Genomic DNA, 25562 nt, shown 5'->3' with positions numbered 1-25562 from the left:
TGTTTACAGTTAATTAATGGGGACTGTCCACGACATTATAAACAAATAAATTCAAATTCAAATTCTACACTGCAAAAAAAATAAAAAATAAAAATAATAATAATCACGACAAGTATTTTAGACTTATACAGCATTTAGACATAAATTCTATTACAAAAATATTGCCAATGAGGTGAGAGAGTTTAACTCAGCCAGTGGGGTAAGAACATTTCACTCGTGAAGCAGTAACTGAAAACAACCTCTTATGCTACCTCTACCTCTACCTCTTATGTCTGACCTCATACCTAATAAAGCCTTCATTCAATAAAACAGCTGAAATAGAAAGCATTCTTAGAGGGGGTCATTGACATGAACAGAAATAATGGTGCTAGCCTTCAGAACTGTAGAATCTCTTCCCACCTTCAAGCGCAAACTGAAGACGCACCTCTTCAAGCAGCACCTCTCCATCCTTATCTTTGTTGTACAAGTAGCAGTTGAAATTGTACTTCCCTCTAGGGTCTTTCAGCGCACTTATCCCTGGTTATGGGTATGCACTTTGTTGTTTGTCGCTCTGGATAAGAGCGTCTGCCTAATGCCATTAATGTAATGTAAAAATAATGCATTTATTTGCACCATATTCCTAATATTATGTATTGTACAGCGAGTATGTTGGGGTGAAGTATGCTTACGCTAAGTGAGGCAGGCAGTTAAATGCTACAATTTACCAAATGCCTGAAATATCCTTTCAGAAGAGTTCAAAGAGTCTTACAGCTCCATTGAGCAGTGTTTCTCACCATTCACAGTGTGATGACGTCTTGCTGTGAAGAGCCTATGCAACAGAATAGACAAAACAACACTTTTTTAGAAGAGAAGAGCAGACAGTCTGTGCCCCTCTGTCTGTGCTATTTTTGCTTTATTCAGAGGGAAAAGGCGCAGAGGTGAACAAGGAATAATTTAAATAACAACATACACTGACAGAGCACTTTATTAGGAACATTTTAACTTTATTACACCTACTTATTCATGCGATTATCTAATCAGCCAATTGCGTGGCAGCAGTGCAATGCATACAATCATGTAGATAGGGGTCAGGAGCTCCAGGTAATGTCCACATCAACCATCAAAACTATCAACCATCAAAACGGTCTTTGACCGTGTAATGATTGTTTGTGGCAGGGTGGTTTGAGTATCTCTGAAACTGCTGATCTACTTGGATTTTCACGCACACTAGTCTCTAGAGTTTGCAAAGAATGTTGCAAAAATGTTTTTCAAAATCCAGTGAGCAGCAGTTCTGCTGACAGCAATGCATTGTTAATGACAGACATCAGAGGAGAATGGCCAGGCTGGTCGAAACTGACAGGAAGGTGACAGTAACGCAAATAGCTACACACAACAAGAGCATCTCTGAATACACAATGTGTCAAAGTGCTCACTGAGTGTATATTCTGTTAGTCCCAAGCTAATGTTGCTTCTGATGTATTTGCGCATTAATACGGTTGCTAGGAGATTACTTTAGAATCTTGAAATGGAAACCACATCTTGATTCTATCAAGTTCAGATTGGCTTTAAAACACCTGTAGCTTTTTTCCAGTATTATGAAGTGGTTAGACGATGAGACCAGGCCAACTTAGAGGAACCAGGCATAGAGACTATATTCTGCTTGGACTGCAGTCTGCTAAGACCGCATTCTGCCTCCACTGCACCCTGTGGGCTCAGGTGCCGACTCGTTTAACATGCATATTCATTTCCAGCAGCAGTTTCCTTTTTTCTGCGCCCCCTTTGATCCGTATGTGTTCGGTCCTTGTGGTGATGGAGACAGATGGGAGGTGCTTGAGGATCCCAGGGTGATGGCGGGTCATGGGCTCACGCGTGTTTTAACTTGAGCATGACGCGGTTTCTCCAAGGCAGTCAGCACGCAAAGGTTAAGCACAGTGTTCCCTTATCGTTTCTGAGTGCTTTACAAGTACAGATGACCCCTTATGAAAAGCCAGTGGGCTGTTGGTCTGCAGAATTTTCCACTCACGTGTAGCTCTCCACACTACTGACAAAAAAAACATGTCAACTTTGTACTCTCAGCCGATTTCACGCTCCACTCAGAAGCCCGTGTTGCACGATAAAGCACGGGGGCTAAAATCACAATGGAGGTCTTGGCTGCCCTTTGAAGCCACTTCACCTGATCCCGCCAGGCCCTTCAGTGAGGAAGACTGAGCCAAGAATAGAAGCCAGTCCTGGCTGAGCTCCGGCCCCAGGGCAGGGTCTTATCCAGTGGGTCTGCCGTCCGCAAAGCCCCACAGACCGGGCTCCAGGCTGGAGGAGCTGCTTTGACTGCTTATTCACACGTCCGCTTTGAAGTCATTACAGCGATGGCAGGTGGACTCTCCGCTGGCTGTCCCCCCCCCCCTTTTGTTCATGTTCCCGGGCGATGGCAGGATTCCAGGAGGGGCGGAGTCAGAGAGCTCTGTAAATCCGTCTCTTTTGTGGGACTCTCTGGAGTCTCCACTTATGTAGGTCATTCCCATTAGGCTCTGAAAGCCCGGCTCTGTTTACAAGGGGTCCAGTTTATGCAAACACAGCTGAGCTCTCGGCGCTGGAGATTGTTCAGAGCCCTGCCTGTCCTACGGACACATGCGGGATTCTATTTTTACCGTTCCCTTTCAGAGTGCCACACACGTCCACCCTCGCTGGCGACAGCGTGGTAGAGTGAACGAGCGTGAAACGCTCCTCCGAGCCTCCACCTTCAGTGTTCATCTGGAATAATAATGCAAATATTGAACTCCACTGGACATATTAACACCATTTTGATTCAATAATTATTTGGTGCATACAGTAGGCCTAATAAAGGCATATTATTTGGCTTATATTAACACTCAAATGTTTTTTTTTTAATTGTGTGTGCAAATGTTACTATTCACTTATTAACCATTCATGAAAAATTAAAAAATATAAATTATTTTACCCTGAGATATAATCATATTGAGTATGATAATTCAATCACAAGATGGTATGCAATAGGACCGATGAAGGACATTTTCCAATCCCAACCAAAAAAAACGAAAAGAAAAATCGTGAGACATTTCTCCGTGTGGGACTGAAAGAGGGAGGATCTTGTTTCCAGTGTCAGCCAGCCGAGAGTCAGTCCCTAATCCGTGCAGCTTCCGCTGTCCGTTTGTTCGCTGGCGCGTCTCTCCAGCACGGCCGTCGGGGGCGGTGGGAGACGCAGCGCGGCGGTATGAGGTGACGGCCGCGGGCTCGCGTGGCACTGGGCGCGATGACGTGTGACAGCTTTAGTCACGCACCGCTGGACGGACACGCTCGCGTGGGCTGTACGCGCCAGGGATGCCTTGGCTCCATTCGCCACCTGCTGGCCAATGCGGGAAGGTCGCTGCGATTCGGCACTCCGAGAAACACCAGCGACAGTTACACATTCCTTTATATTCCCCAGACATTCCTCAGACCTGCACTCCAGCACATTTTCCGCATAATGTATCATTGCCAGAGGGAGAGACTTACGTAGGAGAAAAATTCACATGGGCAGGTCTGAATTCAGACAAAAGAAAACAAGGGTGAAATGACAGGAGTTCAACATTTAGGGCCAGTTTCACAGACATAGATTAAGCCTACCCCTACGGTAGTCTAAATTCAATTTTGAATGGAGATTATCCATGCAAAACTCAATTTAGTCCAGGACTAAGCCTAATCTGTGCCTGTGAACCTTAGAGAAACTGGACCTTAGAGAAAATGATATATAAATAGACAGTTTATATACTGTGCCTCTTCCACTTATTGAATGTAGTGAACAAATATTGAAACAGCTATGTGAACTTGCTTAATCGGTGATCCTAAATGTGGGCACAATATTATTATTATTTATTTTTTTCCCCACAATGTCCCTTTAGGGGCTACAGCACATTACAGGTTATAGAAAAAAAGATGAGCTAATAATTTCAAATCCCTTGTACAAGCCTAATATTTTCCATATATGTCTTAAAAGGTCACCAGAGTCTAGAAAGTGAAATTAGATTTATTCAATTTATGACTTTCCAATACACTCTCACATAGATGTACAAGGTATTTAATTAAATGTAATGAATTTAAATGAGCAATAACCTGACCCTTTCATAAAAGGGTTATTTGTAATATTTATCTTTGCCCTATTGTCAACTCCACATGAAATATCCAAGGGCTTTGTCAGCAACTGCAACCTATCAATTATGAAATTATTATAATAGTCCATAAAAAAATCTCTCGCTGATTCCTGCAGATTATTGACCCTCTTCTGTGTTTAGGTGAGTTAAAAATCCTCCACTGGACCAACACATGGAGAATATGGGAAACCCTATGGCACAAACCAGGACCGATCCCGGAAAAGAGAGAGAGAGAGAGAGAGAGAGAGAGAGAGAGAGAGAGAGAGAGAGAGAGAGAGAGAGAGAGAGAGAGAGAGAGAGAGAGAGCGCCAACACCAACGCAAAATAAATAATAAAAGTTTTTGCCTTTCCCCCTCACAGGTTTCAGGCAGAAGTAAATAACTAACACAATAAACTAAAATATAAAGGCAAAATAAAGTAAAACCGAGCAGCAGCTTTTCAGTTTTTCACTCAGAGCTGGCCACTTTTCAGCCGACTAGCTCCGCCGCTTTTCAACAACGTCCAAAATGCTCAGTGAACGGAGGAATGAAATTACAACCCACCACACAAAACTGGTGCTCTGGAGCGACCTCCCACTCCCCACAATCCTGTTCTGTGGAAACACACTTTAAGCACCTGGGCGGATTAGCTAACGCAACCCAGGTACATGTGCCCTCTCCCCCCAGGAGGCAGGGCCAAGAATCATCAGCAGACCGAATGTGGCACCATTTTATGGTACCTACTACCTGACAATGTGTGTGCCTGTGTGTACAGTGTGTACATATACATTCACTCACCCACACATACCCTGAACTTATTACCTTACACTGTAACAGTAATCTTGTCCTTTAATGTGTTTGGCATACAGTGCATGTCTAGCCTTGATATAATGAACGTACAGCACAACAGAGCTGTTCAAATATCTTATCAAGGGGATGTTTCTGGAGCATTGTCACCCATCTATTAATAACAAGGATTCATAAGAAACAAACTAATGTTCCACACTATTGTAGCAATGCAAATATTTAAAGATAAAGCATTATTTCAAAGACTACAATTCTCTAAATATTTTAAATGATCAGTTCCAGGGATGGGCTAATTAATTTCACTTTAGGAAATGAACTTAAATCAGTTAATTGAATTCCAGTTAATTCCAAAATTCACTTAATGGAAGTAATATCTAGTGCATTGTAACTAAACACTACATGCGTTGGAGCAATAGTGACATCACACGTGGTTCACAGGATTACATCCAATAAGCTGCTTCAGGGCTTTAGAACACAAATAGTAGCAATAAGAATTAGAGCAGACATCAATTGCTGCCCTGTCCAGTTTCTCCTTTGTTACAGACACTCTTTATGGCTTGCCGTTCATGCCTTGCTGTATGGTTGTTGGTCAGGAGTTCTCAAGAGAGAGAGAGGTAAGTTCGCTCATTCTTGTCCTTTGGTCTGGGATTGGGTTTGTTGCCAAAAATTGCTCTGTCATCCACCTCCGGTTAATCACATCCCACACACTTGTGGGGGGGGTTGGGGGGGGGGGGGTGGTGGAGGGGGATCCTGTATTTCCTGTACAGGGGTACATTTTCCACCAGTGACAGATGGAACTGAATTTATATTGTTTTGAAATAACATTGTGTTAAATGCCAAAGATAGACAGCATTGATTGATTGTGATAATACTGTGTTCCTCATGCTGAAATCCAGCTTCAACACGCTTATTCTTTACAATTATGTTAATCTATTTTTCATTATGTTGGAATGGTCGCAGTTCATTATGTATTACAATGTAGAAAAGGGGATGCGACAGTTATTTGAATGTATACACTAAGTCAAATGGTAGACTACAGGATAGACTACACTATAATGAATTACAGACATACTCTTTATTGTGTATTACGTGATTAGTACTAAAACTGATCAGGACAGAAATACTCCAAGTTCGTTTTAAAAAGGAAATTTGAAATGTCAGCCATTCAATGACACAGCCTGGAACTTCTTTTAATGTACATGTATTCATGTGTTATTTATAGCTCCCTTCATCCAGTGGATAGATAGATCTGTTGATTAACACAGGTGGACTTAAATAGGGATAAGGGAATTATCAGCATGTGCGAGAGCCTGAATGAAGACTGCACCATGTTTCTTTGAGTTTCACAGGTGTATACATGTAGAGCTCGAATCCCAGTCGGCCGGGGCCTCTCTGTGCGGAGTTTGCATGTTCTCCCCGTGTCTGCGTGGGTTTCCTCTGGGTACTCCGGTTTCCTCCCACAGTCCAAAGACATGCAGGTTAGGCTGATTGGAGAGTCTAAATTGCCCGTGGGTATGAGTGTGTGAGTGAATGGTGTGTGTGCCCTGCGATGGACTGGCGACCTGTCCAGGGTGTATTCCTGCCTTTCGCCCATTGTATGCTGGGATAGGCTCCAGCCCCCCTGCGACCCTGTTCAGGATAAGTGGGTTAGGATAATGAATGAATGAATGAATGAATGATGATAAAATGAACACTTTTGACATCAGGCATAACCCAGGTCTATAAGTAACCCCTTGGGGTTACTAAAACAAATTTTCAAACACAGTTATTCTCACTGAAAAGATTTTCAGTTTTTGACAGATTATTGTGGTTGTGGCTGATGTGGTTAGAAACATGGAACCATGGCCACAACACCGGAAAAGTAAATCATGGACATTCTATCAACGTTTCTCCAAGTTAGCACATTTTTAGAATTTTAATCTATTATGCATTTGAAAATCAAGCGTGTTATTAAATGAATTTGGCGGCATAGTAGTGTAGTGGATAGCACTGTCACCTCACATGTAAATGCAAAATGGTTGGCATTCATACACCTTTATCCAAAGCGCTGTGCAACTGATGCTACACACACACACACACGAACAGCGATTGCCTGCCATGCAAAGCACCAAGCAGCTTGTCAGGAACATTTAGGGGTTACGTGTCTTGCTCAGGGACACTTTGACACACGGGATTGAACCGGCAACCCCCCGACTGCCAGGCAACTGACCTTACCGCCTGAGCCAATGTCACCAATAATTGTTTTGGATTCAAATACGTTTCTGTGCTCGATTGATCACAGGGCCTACAATTGAGCCAACTAGGAGGACCAGAATCTGGGGGTTTTGAAAGTATTTCATAAGTTCCAAAACACCAGACACGCTCAGTAAAGCATAGAAAAGTATTCAAATCCAAAACAATTACATATTGTTTGACCCAGATCTGGTGCTCAGACAACCTACCCTGTATAAATATAGCTTAAATAAAAATTAAAAAAATTCTGTGGATTTCTTGGGGATATGACTGAGAAGTGCATTGCAGTAATCATGTTACTATTAATGGAAGAATATATTAACCTTTCCGCATCAGGTTTTGAAAGAAATGTCCTCACCTTTCACATGCATTGAAGGTTTTATAATGCTGCTTTGGTTACCTTTCAGATGTGAATTTCCAGAACACTGTATCTGAGGAAAGAATCTGATTATTATGATGATTATTTTATCAATTTTGGATAGACTTGGAGACACTAAGGATAAACTGTTTACAAATTACCTTGTAGAATCACTGTAGTTTTTCATATTCCTCTAAACATGTTTACACGTGTGGGCAGGTGGTGTATGAACCAGGAAATGCCCTGTTTTACATGTACATTTACAAGCATTACAATTTGCAAGGGTTTTGTACATTTACAGCCTGTAATTTATATAAAGATTATGAAAATTTTCAACAATGAAAATAACTGGTACAGGGATCTTCAATTTCAGGTATTATGCATGTGTGCACATCTGCAGTTATAAAGTTATAACACTGCGCAACAAAGTATGATGTTGTCTGTGACATAACAAAAACCAAGAGGTGTGCCACATTTTTCCTTTGCAAATATGTCATTTTTGTCATACAGCACTTATCGAATAGGTAATTAATAATTAATAATAAGTATAAATTAGGCTGATTATGCTTTCATCCACAGGTAATGCATATACTCTGTCTGGGATACTCAAATCTGACACTCAATGCCAGTAGTACTGCTGGTTTTCCTTTCTACCTGATGGTTAACTAGCTAACACTGTGAAAGAAACAGGCCCTGCTTGTTATTTTCTCCCGGGTAATTAACTGAAAAATTGGCGCTACTGACTGGCCAGACTGTCATCACACCTGACTCCCAGGTAAAGTGAGGGTGGAAAACCAGCAGGACTGGGCCCTTGAGGACAGTGATTTGAGGAACATTGCTCAAGGGAACCTGGAACTGAGACGGTATTTAAGCTTTGTCCTTTTTCTCTTGTCATCATCGCAGTATACTGTGTGCTGAGGCATCGAAAGCAACTGACCATGAGTAAGAGGAGGAGGAAGAGGAACAGCCTTAGGAGGAAGAGCTCCAGATGCACAAAACGTGAGTGCTGGTCATTAGCATAACCTCAGGCTGCGTCAAGGTTAATCCCCATAATTACTGTCTGAGTCACATTATGTCCCCATGTGTACGCCTGGCTGCCTGCCAGTGCTTCCAGACCAGTGAGGAGCAACAGAACAACGTGACTACATGTTAGCTTCCATTTACTAAATTCTAGTTCCATACTGCACCTGCACTTCACTCACTTCAAGAGGTCAGATTTTTCCATTTTTGTAAAATCATATAATTTTTTTTTTTATTGTTTTCATGTTTGGTTCACCCTATTGGAACTAGAAGCATGCACCACGCATACATCTCTTGCTTGCCAGCAAAAATACAAAAACCATCAATTACAGTCTTGGGAAAAGGCTGTTACTGAATACTAAAGCTGTCATTGCAACCAACGCAAACAAATGTCTTAAAGTAGAAAGCAAATGTGCATTTTTTAATCTGTGCTTGCTTTCCAACATAATGTCAATTATGATGATTGTGTTCATTTCTCTGTAATTAATAGATTCTGGAAAGATGGACAAAAGATAACATTTAGATTTTTGAGTTTAGACATTCGATTTGATAGGTCTTCTGTGTGTCCAATGAATGGTGTTCTCACCTTCACAAAACCATACATTTCACTAAAATATTCCTCTCTATAGAAAGACATATGGCGCAGTTGAAAGGGTAGCCCTATATGAATTTCCCTGCCTGGACAGGGGTTTGTTCCCTCTCCATCATACTTTAGTAAAGTTATCAGTATCATAGCCAATCAAAAGCATTCTTGGATTGAAGGTCAACTAACAAAAATGTCTTTTTTTTCTCTTCCTCTACAGAAAGCCAATCCCAGTATACTTCCCAACCTCAAAGCCAAAGCTCCAATAGTAACACTGCTGTGTACAAAGATGACCAGTTGGAAAAGGGGGAAAGTGATTCTCTACGAAGGGAGAGTTTTTACGCTGATTCAGAGGAGGGCGATGACAAGGGTTATGAGGCTCACAGCCGAGAAAAAGGATTCAGAGTGAACAGCTCAGAAAGTGTGTTCCAGGACGACAGGAAGAGCCCCAGCTCGGAGGTAGAAGGAGCAGACAAAGGTGTGACGATCACAACCTCGGTAAGGATCGACGACTGCGAAGTGTCCTCGTCGAAAATCGTGTTTCAGAATTCCTGCCAATCTGCAGGCAGAGACAAGGCCCAGAGATCGGTAACAGTCACTACAACTAAAGTCACGTGCAACAGATCCAAGGTGGAAGTGGAAATAAACGAAGTCATGCACTCGGATAACTCGGATATCAGAACCACCCTTGTGGTCAGGAACAGGAACCAGAAGATGAGGAAGGAAGCTGGCCTGAAAAGCCGGTGGGAAAACTGGGCTACTCCTGACAATGAAAAGCCGAACCAGCCTTACTCTGTGAGCCACAACACCAGGACATATGAGCACCACAGGCAGTGTGAGAAAAGGAACCATAGATTCAGCATCTCTGAGATAAACACTGACTTAACTGAGAAAAGTGAAGTCCAGTCCAGTAATCAGGAAGAGCGAGTCTGTTGTCACAGCTGCTGTGAGGAGGATATTTACAATCACAACTATATACTCCAAGAGAGGTTCTCCAGCCTGTCCACTCTGTCAGACCATGTGATGGAGCAGCCACCTACCTACACAGGAAGCAGCGAGGCAATATTGGACATCCCGCCTCCTCACAAGTTTGCCAACAAGAGTTCAAACTCCCTGGATGACCTTACTGAGACCATAGCTTTGTGTCAAATTAGTTCTGGGGATCATTTCGATCAGGAGCGAGGAGAGATGGCCTCCACTGCTCGGGAACTGGAATCCATCTGCCATGACTCGCAAAAGGGCAAGAGCCTTGGTGATGGGATGGGATGTCGTTCTGGCTCAGACGCCTACAGCTTGCCGGTGCTGGGACATGGCATGCCTGTGCGTCGGTCCAGCTACACCAAAGAGTTCATCCACAACCACAACGAGGCCAAGAGACCACGCAACAACAGCATTGCCATTTTGGAGACCAAGCCCGGAACGGGGCGTTACTTTGAAAGGTTGGTCAAGAGGAGGCAGACATTTCCCGGGCCTGCAGACTCCTCAAGCGAAATGGAGGAAGGCATGCCCTCGTACAGAGAGTCCTTCTCCTCAGACATGCTTTCCCCCTTTTTCATGCAGTGTCTCCCGCTGCAGGCCGAGAGGTTGGGCAGGTTCTACAATGAAAGACCTTCTCTCTTTTCCACAGACAGCTCCAAGTCCTCAGAGGGCAGCACTGGTTACAAAGTGAGCTCCAGTAACTTCAACAGCAACAGGACTTTTCTCTCCAACAGCTCTGTCTGTGGTGATGCCAGAAGAAACCCCTTTTACCCATCCAGGGCTGCGGAGAGTCAAGAGGAAGTATTCAGCACAGGACAGGACACTCAACGCAGACACATTCTCAATGAGGTGATGGTGCCATTCCCGATGGCAGTGACATCATCTCACGGCAATTCATGCACAGATGCGGCTGATCGGGGCAATGAACAGCTGGAGAACAGCGAGGTCACAGAGAGCGGGTTTGACGAGGAAATGCCAGAGGTTGAGGAGCTGCTTTTAGTGGACGACCTCGTTCTTCAGCAACGGAATTTGTTCATCCACATCACGCCCCCTTCCCTGAGTAGCTCTGAGGAGTGCGTTGTTGAAGATAGCGCCAACAGCTGCCAATCGATCACTCTCAGGGAAGACATAGCCAATCCCAAACCCAAAGTGCCAATAATCATCGCCAGCACTGACTTTACACCAAATAAGAGAAAAGGGTCTGTGATGACCAGCATCATTGGAGGCTGTGAACAAAGGTCTATTCAGAATGGAACAAAGGTCTTAGAAATGACAACTCCTGAGAAGAACCAGAGAAAGGACTGCACTGATGTCCTTGGAGTGCCCTTGCCTACAGAGGACATAAAGGAGGAGGAGGTGGATGGAGATAAAAAAGTATTTAATGAAACAAAATCCCCCCCCGGGAGATCTCTCATTGCTGAGTCAAATGACTCGATCCAGACATTTGTGCCAAACTATGAGATGATAGAAGCTTCCATAAGTCCAACAGAGTGTCAGGCAGGGATGGAAGATGAGCCTACATTACAACCAGGTGCCTCCATAGGCACTGATGAGGACAAAGAAAACGTAAAAATGGAAGATGTAGTCACAGCTGAGACCTCCCACAGATTCAATGATTCTGGGATAACAGATTCCAAACCAAGGCTGCAGCACAGAGATTCAACCAAGAGGCTAAGTATTCCAAGATGTATGTTCACTCAATATTTGGTCTAAATGACAACCTTTTAGATAAGTACTGTGAGATATAGGGCCCAGTTGTCATGCAACTGTTGCTTTTAAGTTTGAATGGCATTACAAGTAGGGGTGATAGGGAATTGTGTGGTGCATCCTATCAGGTAGTTAACTCAAATCTATGAGTTTGATCACCCACCGTCAAACTTTCTGTGCTGTGATCACTTCTCTATCTGTTATGCTTTCCCCTATCTGAATAAAGTAAAAAGTACAAAATGAAGGAATACAAGTTGGACAAGCCCTGTTACATTAAAAATAGATTTTTCCATAGGAATGGCAAGCATGTTTGTAACCAAATATAGACTTTTTATTTTATCTGACTTCACTTTGTAGCCTCCACAGATGCAAAGATTGAAGTCAAGGAACGCCCAAGGCCCCCAGTGGACCTGAAAGACCAGGAGGATGTTCTGGACCACTGGGCAAAGAGACGCAAGCTTTTCAAGGAGAGCAAACAGTGGAGCTCTGCAGGGGGAAGTTCTCTCACCAGCAACATCACAGAGGAGTCAGGTATGTGCTTTGCCACCAGGGGGTGCAGCTAATTATATTGATCAACCCAAGAAGCAGAGAAATCATGCCACATGTGACAATAACATAAATAATTGAGATCTTGAGAAAACAAAGAAAATTACCCCGTTATCATGAGAAAATGGAGAAAATAAAATGTATGAATGCATGGCATTTTAGGGCTTCTGTATGACCCCACTTTAATTAAAGGCAGTTTTTTTTATTTGTGGGAGCACAGTGAACTCAGTGCACAGTGACGATGGACGTGCCGTGGACATATCTGTGCGGGACATTGAAGACAGGGGATTCTACACAGAGACGTTTCACTCTGCCTCCTGGGTTTACCGTGGAAGTGAGATCCACCCAGCCACCGGCCCCCGCTGCTTGGGCACCCCCCCCCGGCCCGTGACAAGTAGGATCATATTTTAATAAGTCCCCTGTCGTAAAAGTCCAAATAATAAAACTAAATTGAAATGAAATGAAACTGGTCACATCAATTTCATCAGTATTATATGTAGAATCCTCATGCATCCTTAAAAATGTACTGTAGTTCATTTTGTTAATCCCTTTTATACATTTGAAAACCTCAATCAAACGCCTCCTTTTATTTAGCTTGAAGAGACTGTATCTTCAGCCTGGTCTGTACAAAGTGCTGCATAAATGTGATTTAATTAGATTTGGCATTGCTCACAGTTCGGGAGCGGACAGTCCGGATCAGCAAGGGCATGGGGGACTATCCCTGGGGATTCCGGATCCAGTTTTCCAAACCCATCGTGGTAACGGAAGTTGACACAAGTAAGTACACAGCAACCGGTGAGCACAAGGGTGTGTGCCCATGTAGAGTTCACAGTTCTACTGCATAAAACAGGAGGTTTCAACTGATTTTGATCCAGGGACCACCTCCCAAGGTTTAAAGATATCCTGGGGGCCCCCAACATAAGATACATAGCAAGATAGACAGACAGACAGAAAGATGCATTTATATAGTGCCTTTTCTCACACTCAAAGCACTTTACTGTAATGAGGGGAAACTCGCCTCAACCTCCACCAATGTGTAGCACCTGGGTGATGCACGGCAGCCATTTTGTGCAAAAATTCTTACCACACATGAGCTGAGGTCGATAGAATCTGAAGGTATCTTGCTCTATAAGCTGACGGTCAAGGGATAAAAGGAGTGTCTGGTTTTAGACGGCGCCGCAGAAGAGGCGGGACTCTTGGTGGGAGACACTGTCCTGACGGTGAACGGGACCGATGTCACCAGCGTATCCCATTCCGAAGCTGCAGAGCTGGCCAAGCAAGGTGAGTGGGAGGAGCTCGCTCACATCAAGTGATGCCAGTTTTTTATTTTTATCTTTATTGGATAGTAGAGTATAGAACAGGGAACAGACCTGGCCAAAATCCAGCTCCGGTTTTCTCATGGGAAATAAACTGAACCATTAGTGCTACCGATTGGCTAGAATGTCTTCATACCTGACTCCCCGGTAAAGGGAGGGTGGAAAACCAGCAGTTTGTTGGCCCTCGAGGACCATGATTTGATGATCCCTGGTGTAGAGACAGAAAAAAATACCAGACACAGCAGAGATAATCCAAGATATAGTCACAGGCAAGAGTTTGTAAACAGGCAGGCAGTCAGATCTGGCAGAGGTACAAAAGGTCATCCAAAAGGCAAGAAACGGGAGTCTAAACAAAATATGAAAACAATGGTTCCAACACAGACAGAAGGGTAATCCAGAAGACAGTGGTCAGGTAACCTGACTCCGGTTAAACAAAACTTAAAAACTTCCGGAAGGAATGCCGTAAGACAGAGGCAGGTTTAAATAGACAGATCACAAGGTGTAATAGCTAACAGGTGGGTAACACAGAATTGGGAACGAATGAACTGGTGAAAAGAATAATGACAGAACAGAACTACAGAAAGAAAGTGAGATAAAAAGGCGAAAACGCAGGGGACAAAGGAAAAATAGAGAGAGAGAAAAACACAGATCATGACAGTAGGAAAGCGTCCATTTCCTTCAGAATGTTTTTCTTTAGCTTTATTGTATAGAAAAGGATAAAGCATAAGGTGTGGTCTTACGAATTAGTCTAAGTATTTGACCAAATTATCAGAAAGTATGCAACACCCTGAAATCAGTTTTCCAGTACTTTTACTGTTCATCTGCCATTGGTCTGATAACTACAGCAAAGAAATTCTCAAGTAAAATCCGGTACCCCCCAAAGTAAAAAGAGCTGTTCCAGGCTTTACACTGTGCAGTTAATCCTGTTCATTGAGTAATCATGCTTTCTGGACCAGGCCCCAGTAAAGATTATAGTGAAGTCAGTAGCTGCAATGGGGAGTTTAACGAGAGGTGGTAAGATCAGAAGACCTGCCTATGCAATTCCCTTCCCATATTCCCGACAGGAAGAGTGTCATCACACCCTGATTGGACAAGTGGAAAATGCACAACAGCTGCTCTCACTGACAACTAACAGCTAATCTCCAATAAACTGATCAACAGCTGATCCACATAACCCTGCAATAAACTCAAAGGAATCCCTTAAAAGTCACTACAAAATCGAGAAGAAATATACTGAGAAATATACGAGAACAAAATACAAAATACGGAAACTAACAAACAAACACCGTAGGGTATAAGAGACTGCTACACAATATAAATAGTTCAAATGTTTTGGGTTCTTAGAACAATGAATAACACAACCCAAAGGATAACTTGTGATCATCTGAATATTGGGCCTTCTGCAAGAACCACTCAGATGAACAGATTTGGTCTTAAATCGCTTCTACAGGCGATTTAGGAGAACCAATTTTCTTGTATTTAAATGTTTTTCTTAGGTCGGAAGAACATTTATGAGTGGTCCCGACCTGTTGTATGAATCATTTAAGCGGCGCATTCCATTACTTTTATATAGAACAGTGCAAGACGGGCGCATGTTCATGATTCACAAAACTGGGATCAAACTTTCAAACTAGGCATTGCAGATCAAATATGAATCAAGATTCAACGACTCCATTGCTTATTCCTCACCTCAAATGTTTTCACAAATGTAGTTTAGCGGACTGTTTTGGAGGAATAAAATAAAGTTGGCCATCTAGCTGACGAAACCCACCAACAGTACTGTACATTCATTCAGGACAGTTTTCAGAAGTTAGGAGCGTATGTTGAATCCGATGTGGCACACTTGGATGAGCCCTCCGTATGAAAATTTATGATCAGAATATGAAAATGTTCTGGCATGAGGCCCATTCTCTGAACCACCGAATGATCTTACCCTCTCTCCCTCCTCTCCAGGGCCAGGCATTCTGACTCTGACCATTGGCTCAGACATCAGCCGCTGCCCCAGCACTCCGTGGCCGGCCTGTCGGGGGTACTTGCATAAGCGCACCCAGTCGGGCCTGTTCAAGGGCTGGAGGAAGAGGTGGTTTGTGCTGAAGCACGACTGCTGCCTGCACTACTACAGACGCAAGAGGGTGAGCCGCCTGCTGCCACCACATGATGATGATGATGATGATGATGAGGTTGATGATTTTGATGATGATGATGATAATGATGATGATAACGATGATGATGATGATGATGACGATGATGACGATGATGATGATGATGATGGTGGTGATGATGATGATGATGATTATGATGATGACGATGATGATGATGATGATGATGATGATGATGATGATGATGGTGGTGATGATGATGATGATGATGATGATGATGGTGGTGATGATGAAGATGATGGTGATGATGATGATGATGATGATGATGATGATGATGATGATGATGATGATGGTGGTGATGATGATGATGATGATGAGGATGATGAGGTTGATGATTATGATGATGATGATGCTGTGTTTGTGGTTTTTACATTTAAATTTAGGGCAGATGTTAATTGATTGTTGAGTTGTATCCAGTGCACTACAAAGTTCACCAGTGTCTTACTATATTCAGAGCTACTCTCAGGATAGAACTCATTTCCAGAATTTATTTTGTACAACATAGTTTACATTTCTGCTACCATTCATTCTACTGTACTGCTGTGGGATGATGGGACAATGGGCTCGCCCTCTATAGCAGGGTTCCTGCTGAGATTTATTCTCAAGAGTTTTTGTTGCCTCAATTACTTGCTTTTTGGGAGTTGAGACCTGGTATTTGCCCAACTTTCCTTAGTTTGTTCTGTAAAGCCTTTGTAACAGTGTCTCATTAAAAAGTGATACAAATACAATTGAATTGAATTAATGCTGCTGCATAAGACCCAGCCATTACTGTCCCTATAGGGCCATGCACGAATATCTGGTCTTAATCTCAAAGAACATTATACTATTCTGAAACCTACACTGCAAGGGACAAGAAACTTTTTTTCTGCTTGGTTTCAGGCAGTGTTTCTGCATTGCTGTGTACTTTTGCTTTTATGTAGGATGAGGGCAAGACCTGCGCTTTGTCCGTCCTGAAGCTAGAGGGCGCTGAAGTTGGGCCTGACACCAGCTTGGGGAAACCCTTTGTGTTCAAGTGTAGCCCAGTGTCCTGTGCTCGAGTCTATTACTTCTGTGCCACTTCGAACCAAGACATGAAAAGGTATGTAAAATATGTTTATGGTTGTTGTCCCTTATGTGGGCATCAATGTCAAAGGGAGCAAAGACAAATTAAAACAAGATAAAAATACGGCTTTCGGAAGTATGGGACTATTTATGCCTGAAGGACTAATTATGATGTCTTGCTGTTGTCTGTGTAAGTGAATGTGTAATTCATTTTTTCCGCCTCAATTTCAGAAATTATTTATATGTTTACAGAACTGCATGTGTACATGGTAAGGGTCACCAGGAAGAGCAGATTCTTTGGAATGAATTTTGTATTCAAGGTCAATGTTGTAGAACTTTCAGTTACCAGTAGTGACTGTTACATCAGCTGGCTGCCAAGTATATGCCTTTAACTGGTTTCCCTAATTTAACCCTTTAAGGTGTGGGATCACAAATACGTGATTAGAATGTTTATAACAGGACATTCAAATGCTGATGAAGCAATCACTACAGGTAAATGAAAGCAAAAGAGTTGTAGAACAATGGCTTCGAATTTTGAGAAAAACATTCCAAAGAACCTACACTAAAAAGGGTTTGCACCCCTATTTGTTGTGTTTCAGGTGGCTGGAGGCAATGGACAGAGCTGTTCGACCGACCCCTCAGGTACTGCCTACACTCGGATTTAGAGCGACTTACACAGTTTTTTTTTACCTTTTTCTTACCATCCATTTGTGGTTCCATGCTGAAAAACTGGGTAACTCTCACGTTGTTTCCTGCTGTCTCAGAACCACGTGTGGATAGATGTCATCCGTCACAACTCCTACCTGCCCCCTCTGGCCATCAAAAGTCCTGAATGTCTGGGCTTGCTGCATCAGCTGGACAAAAACAAGGACTTTTGGCTGCAGCACTACTGTATACTGAAGGATGGATGCCTTTACTTCTATGCCGGTCTTCGCTCGACACATGCTATGGGTGCGTATCCCTGCTGTGAATCTCCCTTTCCAAGCTAATAAGATGATTATTGGTACAGCACATTTTCATTTTGTAGCCCAAACTGCTCCTGTGCATTAACTGAATTGTAGTTCATTTCACCTGTATTGAATGAGCTGAATTGAATTTACTCCAGCTCTTTGTCCTTGATGTGACAGTATGTTTAAGCAAAAGCAACACATGAGTTTTTGATGGGACAACATTTTTTACGGGTTTAAACAACCCAAGTGCCTTTAAAATCTCCAAATGTTCATGGCCAACTGCCTTTGATTCTCCTATGTTAACAATGTTTGTAGAAAATGACCAAAGATACCATTATATTTGATGTAGAAAGAAACCCTTTGTGACTAAAAAGTTGTATGTTAAGAAAAACCCCACACTGCAGCCTCATACATTGGCCAATTTGAACATTTTCTACAGTTTTGCAATCAGTTGCAATAGCTTGAAAAGTGCATCAATGAATTTCAAAACTTACACGATGGACAATTATTGGTTAACTCATCACTGCTCTGGTTTCTGGTCACAGGGGGGATCTTCCTGCATGGTTACACAGTGCGGGAGCAGACTGAAGGATTCAGGTGTTCGACTATTGAGCTTAAACCTCCATCAGAAGAGTTTAAATCCTTCTACCTCTGTGCTGAGAATGCAACGGAAACCAAGCGGTAAGACCTGCCCCTCAATCCCAAAGTAAAATATACAATAAAGATCTTATAGGCATGATATGTATGTTTATTAATAGTTAACAATATGACAATTCATTTTTGGACTTTCAAAAACTTTCAAAACTAAATTATCATTAAGATGAAATAAACAAATATACATGTACAGAGTGAATTAGGAAATGGAAAAAAAATAAATTTGTGTGCATTCTGTGTGTGCGTGTACCATTTCTCAAACAATAATTTGATGATGATTATCTCATATCATTGGTAATTTATTGAAAAGTATTTGTCATCTCTTACTGAGCAAAGATGAAAAACCTAAGCTAATAAATGCAATATCTCTGTCTAATAATTGTATTGACACTGCATTCATTAATATAAAAAGTGTCAATGTGATTTTCAACACCTCCTTGAGTAAGCTCAAAGCTGTATCATATCTGCAGGTGGAGTTTGGCAATAAAGGCATCAATAAAGAAATGGGTGCTCCTGCACCAGGTGATTGAGGACTTCATGAATCGACCGACAGAAGAGACCAGAATGTGAGGCTGATAGAAGGAACTGTGTGAAACCTTCTCACCATGTCCAACAACCACTTCCCACGATGGCCGCCAAATTTCCCTCAAGCACCACACAACCTCCAGACATGCTAGATTTGAGAGACTAACTATCGTTTCAGTTTACCGTGAGGGCACGCACACACATACACACGTTGTCCGGGTAAGGAGTCTTATATACACACATTCGGGTGGAACAAATCCTGGTCACCCCATCCTTGAGTGAATGGCTCATGTCTGAATGAGTCACACAGTGCTTTCAAATCAGGTGATGTACTGGGCATATGAACACCTCAGTTGTTGGTGTGGCTGTGCAATGGTTGGAGGTCTGGACCAAGTGAACTGATCCTGGGACAATGATAAATCCATATGCTGGCACATCAGATCCACCATGCCGGCTGGGAATGGTGCCTCTTGGCTGGAGATCACACCTGTCTGCTAAATGTGCGTTATAAATGTCAGCAATAATCAAAGACACTGGCCAGTTTAATTAGCAGTCATAGTTCAATGGCAAACTATTACCATATTATGACAGTTTTTTACGAGTTTCCTTTCCTTTTTCAGGGAATTTCTTTGTTGTTAATTCAGCCACAGTTATTAACTTCCTTTTTTGACAATCAAGTTTTGAAATTACTAATACTTTTTAAAAAATGTGTTGCTGCTGTTATTATTGTTGTTTTCTGAATGTAAGATCTTTATTGTTCAGTAAATTATAATTTGACCATCCTGGTTAAATAAAAGTCTGTACTGTATATTGAGAGGGAAAGCAGAAAATATTAGATCATAGCACTAATATTTCTGTTTATATTTGCAAATAAACACTATGATTAATCTGTTCAAATACATGTACAGCCTCTGGAAACATACTGTTGTTGCACAAGGAGCTTTGGAGTTGCCAAAATATCCTTCATTGTACACAAAAAATCTTAGCCAGTCAAAAAAATTTACGAAAATGTTAATATTAAGAGCTCCAGAAAGCTGATGTAATAGTTTGAAAGCAGATTCTGCAAGAAAACATATTTTATTTGGAGCCACCCATTCCGAAATCCTACCCAACACGAAATCCAAGGCATGAAAATTCAAATGATATCTTAGTTCAGTGAAATACAATTATCATCACAATTAACCACTAAAAAGTTGTGGGTAACGCCTCCAATAAGGTTTCATGAATTGACATTAACTATGTAGTTGTTAACTAACTACGGATAAGTTCATTTGTATGGCGTTGTTTATGTATTTGTACATCATTCATTCATCTGAACAACTACATTAGTCAATTCATACTGGAATGAAAAAACATGTATGTATTTGTTAATGGTTAACTAATTGCAAGTTTATCCTATGGCTTTCTAATGTAAAAAATATATCAATATAACTAATACATTCATAAGTAGTAAACATATAGATTAACTATTTCCATGCTTAGTTAATGTATTTGTAAATTAATTAATTAATGTTAACAACTGCCTTAGGTAATGTCAATTAATGTGCTGTTATAGTAAAGCATAATCAAGTGGAGCATAAGCTCAAGTGTATTGTAATCCAAAAGAAATAATACAGACACAAGAACACTTACAATGACTCACTATTTAATGAGAAAGCAGCCGGGGAACAAAAACACAAACTTTTTGGCAGTGTGTAAAGAAACTCTAAATACAGCTAGCTTCAAAATGGCATGTTAATCATTAACAAAATGATAATCAACATCAATTTTCTCAAGAGGTACTCATTAAAGTGTTGCACACAAATTATTTATACTTTTTCAGAATTTTTATGCAGACAAGCAAGGGAATCAGGAGTGTTTCACCGTTGAATATCAGAAGAGAGTGATCACAGAGCTGACAGGGAAGGGGAAAAGGTGCTTCTCTCTGGGTGTCGATCTCACACTCCGCAGCCCTCGATGTACTTATGGACATCGTGCCCCTGACACCGGTGCCGCCATGCCACCCTGGCGGGATAAGTGACAGTTAGCAGGGCGACATCACATCATCACGACATCATCACGACATCATCACGACATCATCACAACATCATCACGAGACAAGAGGCAGCAGTGATCCACTCATTCGCTCATTTTTTACAGCTGAATATTTTACATAATATCCTCAACATTTCATGCTTGAAATTACACTGGTGAAAGAGCGAGCATTTTCAGAAGGTGCGACAATGAGAAGAATGTTTCAGTACAAAATAAGGGCCAGGTCCTGATTTGAGTGCTTTTCACACACTCACAACTAGGTGCTGTAAACTCAATGAGCGCTTTATTAGGTATTTATTAGACATATTTTTGACCAGTCTGGCCCTTCTTTTCTGACCTCTCATTAACAACACATTTCTGCCCGCAAAACTGCTGCTAACTGGATGTTTTTTCTGAGTAAACTCTAGAGTCTATTATGTGTGAAAATCTCAGGAGCTCAATCTGGCACCAACAATCATGCCACGATTGCCATTCCGTTGATGTGGGCATTAACTGAAGCTCCTGACCAGTATTTGCATGATTTTGCTGCCTCATGATTGGCTGATTAAATAATCGCATGAATAAATAGGTGTACAGGTGCTCAGTGAGTGGATGTGCCTCTTCAACTGAGCTACACAATTTTAAATTCTGAAATCAATGGTCTATGCAGTAATTCACTGAATATAATTTAAATAGTATTATTGAAACTGCCATTCTTCCCTTGAGACAATTATTTGGATTGTGTCAGGTTAAACACATATATAATAAATTGTAATCTGTGGATGTCATTCTGGACATGAGCATAATGTAATGTCGCTCAAACAGAGTGACCAGAACGGGTTCTTACCAAGCTCTGATCCCGTTGGGATCTCTGACCACACGCTTGGCACACGTAATCGCAGCACTGATGTCAGAGGAGAGCAGTTCTACCAGAAGGAAAAGGGGAAAAGAGAAGGAGAGAGCGTGAAAAAAGGAACTTATGACAGAAGTATGTTCAGTCGGACAGAAGAATTACCCAAAAATACTGTTTAATGAACTGGACTACTAAACCTTAATTTGAACTGAGAGTCATGAATGTACAAATACATTGCTGCAATTAAGCATAGAATTAACTTTTATTTACTTTTAAATATGTTAGCAAAGCTGTACAGATTCATTTCTCAGTAGTTATCATTAGTTGATGCCAAAGCCCCCACTTACTGGAACAGGGGATGTGACAGGCGTTAGAAGTTCGGCCCTTGCCGTTGGTACACCACCAGCGGCTGTTGATCTGGAAGATGCCGTAGTCCGTGGACCCATCAGTGTTGTGGTTAATGGCGCCAGTGTTGTAGTCTGACTCCCACTTGGACAAGCAGACCCCTGGGATGGCAAGAACCCCAACATTTGTACAAAGTTCTCTCACAGATGCCCCTTATACCTGTGTGACATGGAGCCATTCAAAACCAAACAGCTTTCTACAGCACATAATGCAGACCTTCCATGGTGCATTTCTCAGCTCATGGCTTGGAGTCAGATAAAAAGACAGAAACTCCAAGAGCATAAACATACTTATTCAATTAAGCCATGATGTATCTTCTTAAGAAGAGATCTAAAAGGAAATAATACAGTTTACAGATTGAACAGAATTCATGACAACAATTATCATAAGGCTAAACAATAGTCATGACAATGAATCTCCAGTCAAATTAGTTTGCTGATCTTCTAAAACAGCATTAAAACTTACTTTGAGACATGTATCATATTTCATTGGACCACACTCAATATCTATACACCTTTTATTACAACCGCCCCAAAACGTCCATCCCCTCTGTTTATTATCCCCTCAGGTTATTTAGTACTCACAGTCTCCCAGGGAGACCCCGTGGTAGCCGTCCATTCCTGCATTCTTGAGCGCCCTCGCCAGCTCACACCGCTCAAACACTTTGTGGCTGCTCGCGGCGACCACAAGCAGGAGAAACGCAAGAACCCTCATTCTGAAAGGGAGGATGATTCTGAATGTGACCCTTCCGTACACCACCGCTTAAATAGCCTCATGATTAGAGAAAGGATCCAAATGAACTTCAGTTGTTACTGGTTGGTTCTGTGATTATTTGAACGTGGTTTAACTTCTGAAAAATTAGAGGTCCTTCCGCCTGTCTATCATTATGTCTGATCTGCCAGGAGTCACACCTCAAATATTTGTCAGGCATACATTAGCCACTGTATCACACAGTGATAAAAATGTCCATATAACAAATATGTTTGGCAGAGGTTTGATTAAGACAAGCTGTGCATTGTTGAAGTAGGCGTACATTTAATGCATTTTATTTTGGTCAAAAAAACACATTATTTAATATTTTAAAATATCTTATTTCTTATTTTTAATTAATATACAGTAGAATGCAAAGCTCTTGGTATTAATATTTTTCCATCCATCCATTATCTTAACCTGCTTATCCTGAACAGGGTCACAGGGGGGCTGGAGCCTATGCCAGCATACATTGGCCGAAAGGTCCAACGCCAGTCCATCGCAGGGCACACACACCATTCACGGGCAATTTAGACTCTCCAATCAGCCTAACCTGCATGTCTTTGGACTGTGGGAGGAAACCGGAGTACCCGGAGGAAACCCACACGAACACGGGGAGAACATGCAAACTCCGCACAGAGAGGCCCGGCCGACCGGGATTCAAACCCAGGACCTCCTTGCTGTGAGGCAGCAGTGTAACCAATCTTAAATCATCTATTGAATGCCTATTGAATGCCTATTAATGTTGTGAATGCCTATTAATGATAAATTAATGAGTACTGCCAGATGACAACAAAAGCATCAAAGCTGAACATTGTGGGGTTTTTTTTGGTGACATGCGTTATTCTGAGCATGCATGAACATGGTATGGTTGGAGTCATACTAATTATGTTGCCCTTTTATTCGAGTTCCAACTTTCCCACATGTGCAGTGAATGCACCAGAAGAAATAGGATTGGAGGACCCCTTCATGGTTAGCTAGAGCAGGCTGGTTTTGGGCTCTAAGCTGAAGAGGTGTGGGGGCAGTTAGGTTCAGGATGGATGATGTAGTCAGAGCTGCCAGCACTGCTACATTTGACACCAGACTTTGCCCTGTTGATTTTACATAACCTTTGCTTCATTGGAAATCTTAAATCAAATGACGAAGAAATACAGGTGTGGCAGGTTCACACCAATCCAATAAGCTGATACACACATGCCCAACTGTTCAGCAGTTTTCAAATTCATATGAAGGCATTAAACTTGTTTACTTTTAAAGGGAGATATTGAAGTCCTTCAATATTATTTCAAGAAAAATATTTACTTTCCATTTTGGCACTTTTTTGTGGCACCCTGGTTTGAATAGCATGGGAGTAACTAAGTAAATCTCTTGAAGGCATGTATCAAAAAGCGCTGCCAAGATACAGTAACACTGTATACAAAATACAGCATCTTAAAGAACAGGTGGAAAGTCCAGGATATAGAAATCTGACCTAGAAAGTCCTGACATGTATTTCTTCCACCCAGGAACTCAGCCTGTCTACCCCTTGGGCCATGTCCAAAACAGGTTACTAACTACTGTGTCCTTAAAATATGTACTGTCTACTCAACATACGGTACAGTACTGCCTACTTATATTAGCATGTGCTTCTGAATGGAGACATGCGTAAACTGGATGAGAAAGTTAGATTTCTGGGTCCAATCACAGTCAAATAGACCGTAGAGCTGAGGTCACCAACCCTGGTCACCAACCCTGGAGCTCTACTGGGTCTGCTGGTTTTTGTTTTCCCCTTAAAATCAGCACCCTGTTGAGACCCAGGTAACCAGGTGAGGTGAGCCACAGGCAGCTTGTCATTACGGTTTCAGGATGCAGTGCAAGAACAAAATGACTCAAGTAGGCTGTAGATTATGGGGTCAGCTGTTGAACAACAACACAAGGTAACTTGATTTTAATTCCACCAATAGAGAGAACAAATTAAATTTTAATTATGTAGTTAAAAACAATTTTGTTTAGCTTACATTTTTCATTCTTCTACAGCTTCAACAGGTAATCACCAATTTAATCAAGTTTAGCATATAAAAAAGATAAGATAACACTTTCTTTATCATATGTAGTTTTATTCAATATATTTAATATAAAATATGTAAAAATATGGTTCCAGTTGGCTTTATCTAACGTTAACGTTATCCACTAGAGGGCAGCACTCTATTCGTATTTAGAGTGAATTTCCTCACAGAGCAACAATTCGGTAATTTGATATGGAAGATTATTAAATTGACTTGTAATAAAACGAAATGGACTACATTAAAAATAAAACTGTTCAATAAATCCCAAATGGTGTCTAACATGACCTATTGAATGTCATTCTCACTCCCTAGTATCTGGAATCTGCATATCTCCAGCCCAAGAGCTCAAATTGCGCTAGAATCTCGCCGACTTCCGAGGTAGTTTTAAGCAAAAGTGTTTGGCCAAATGAGCTATAAACTCCAGGGATGATAGCCAGCCAGCTAAATTTCCTGAAAAGCACAAGTTGATAGGACACTCGTAGCCACTATGGCGAGTGTTTGTTTGACTGAAGTGACTA

General features: G+C 41.7%; 1 protein-coding gene across 1 annotated transcript; it reads right to left on the bottom strand.

Annotated features, from left to right (window-relative positions):
- Nucleotides 1-20606: 20606 nt before the first annotated feature.
- Nucleotides 20607-23922, bottom strand: LOC133141833 (lysozyme C-like). Its single transcript, XM_061262607.1, has 4 exons — nucleotides 22834-23922; nucleotides 22192-22350; nucleotides 21839-21917; nucleotides 20607-20982 (listed from the first exon to the last, which is right to left on the bottom strand). The coding sequence occupies exons 1-4, from the start codon at nucleotides 22961-22963 to the stop codon at nucleotides 20916-20918; spliced, it is 435 nt and encodes a 144-aa protein (XP_061118591.1). The 5' UTR covers nucleotides 22964-23922; the 3' UTR covers nucleotides 20607-20915.
- Nucleotides 23923-25562: the final 1640 nt, after the last annotated feature.

This window comes from Conger conger, chromosome 12, assembly GCF_963514075.1.
Source record: "Conger conger chromosome 12, fConCon1.1, whole genome shotgun sequence".
Classification (NCBI taxonomy): domain Eukaryota; kingdom Metazoa; phylum Chordata; class Actinopteri; order Anguilliformes; family Congridae; genus Conger; species Conger conger.
This window is presented reverse-complemented; position numbering and strand designations above follow the sequence as displayed.

What these genes read in the sequence shown, in the direction of transcription:
- LOC133141833 (XM_061262607.1), bottom strand. Translation starts at nt 22,963, where the DNA reads ATGAGGGTTCTTGCGTTTCTCCTGCTTGTGGTCGCCGCGAGCAGCCAC. An exon ending in CTGTCACATCCCCTGTTCCA is followed by an intron (nt 21,918 to 22,191) that starts GTAAGTGGGGGC and finishes TCCTTCTGGTAG; the next exon opens with AACTGCTCTCCTCTGACATC. An exon ending in CCCAACGGGATCAGAGCTTG is followed by an intron (nt 20,983 to 21,838) that starts GTAAGAACCCGT and finishes TTATCCCGCCAG; the next exon opens with GGTGGCATGGCGGCACCGGT.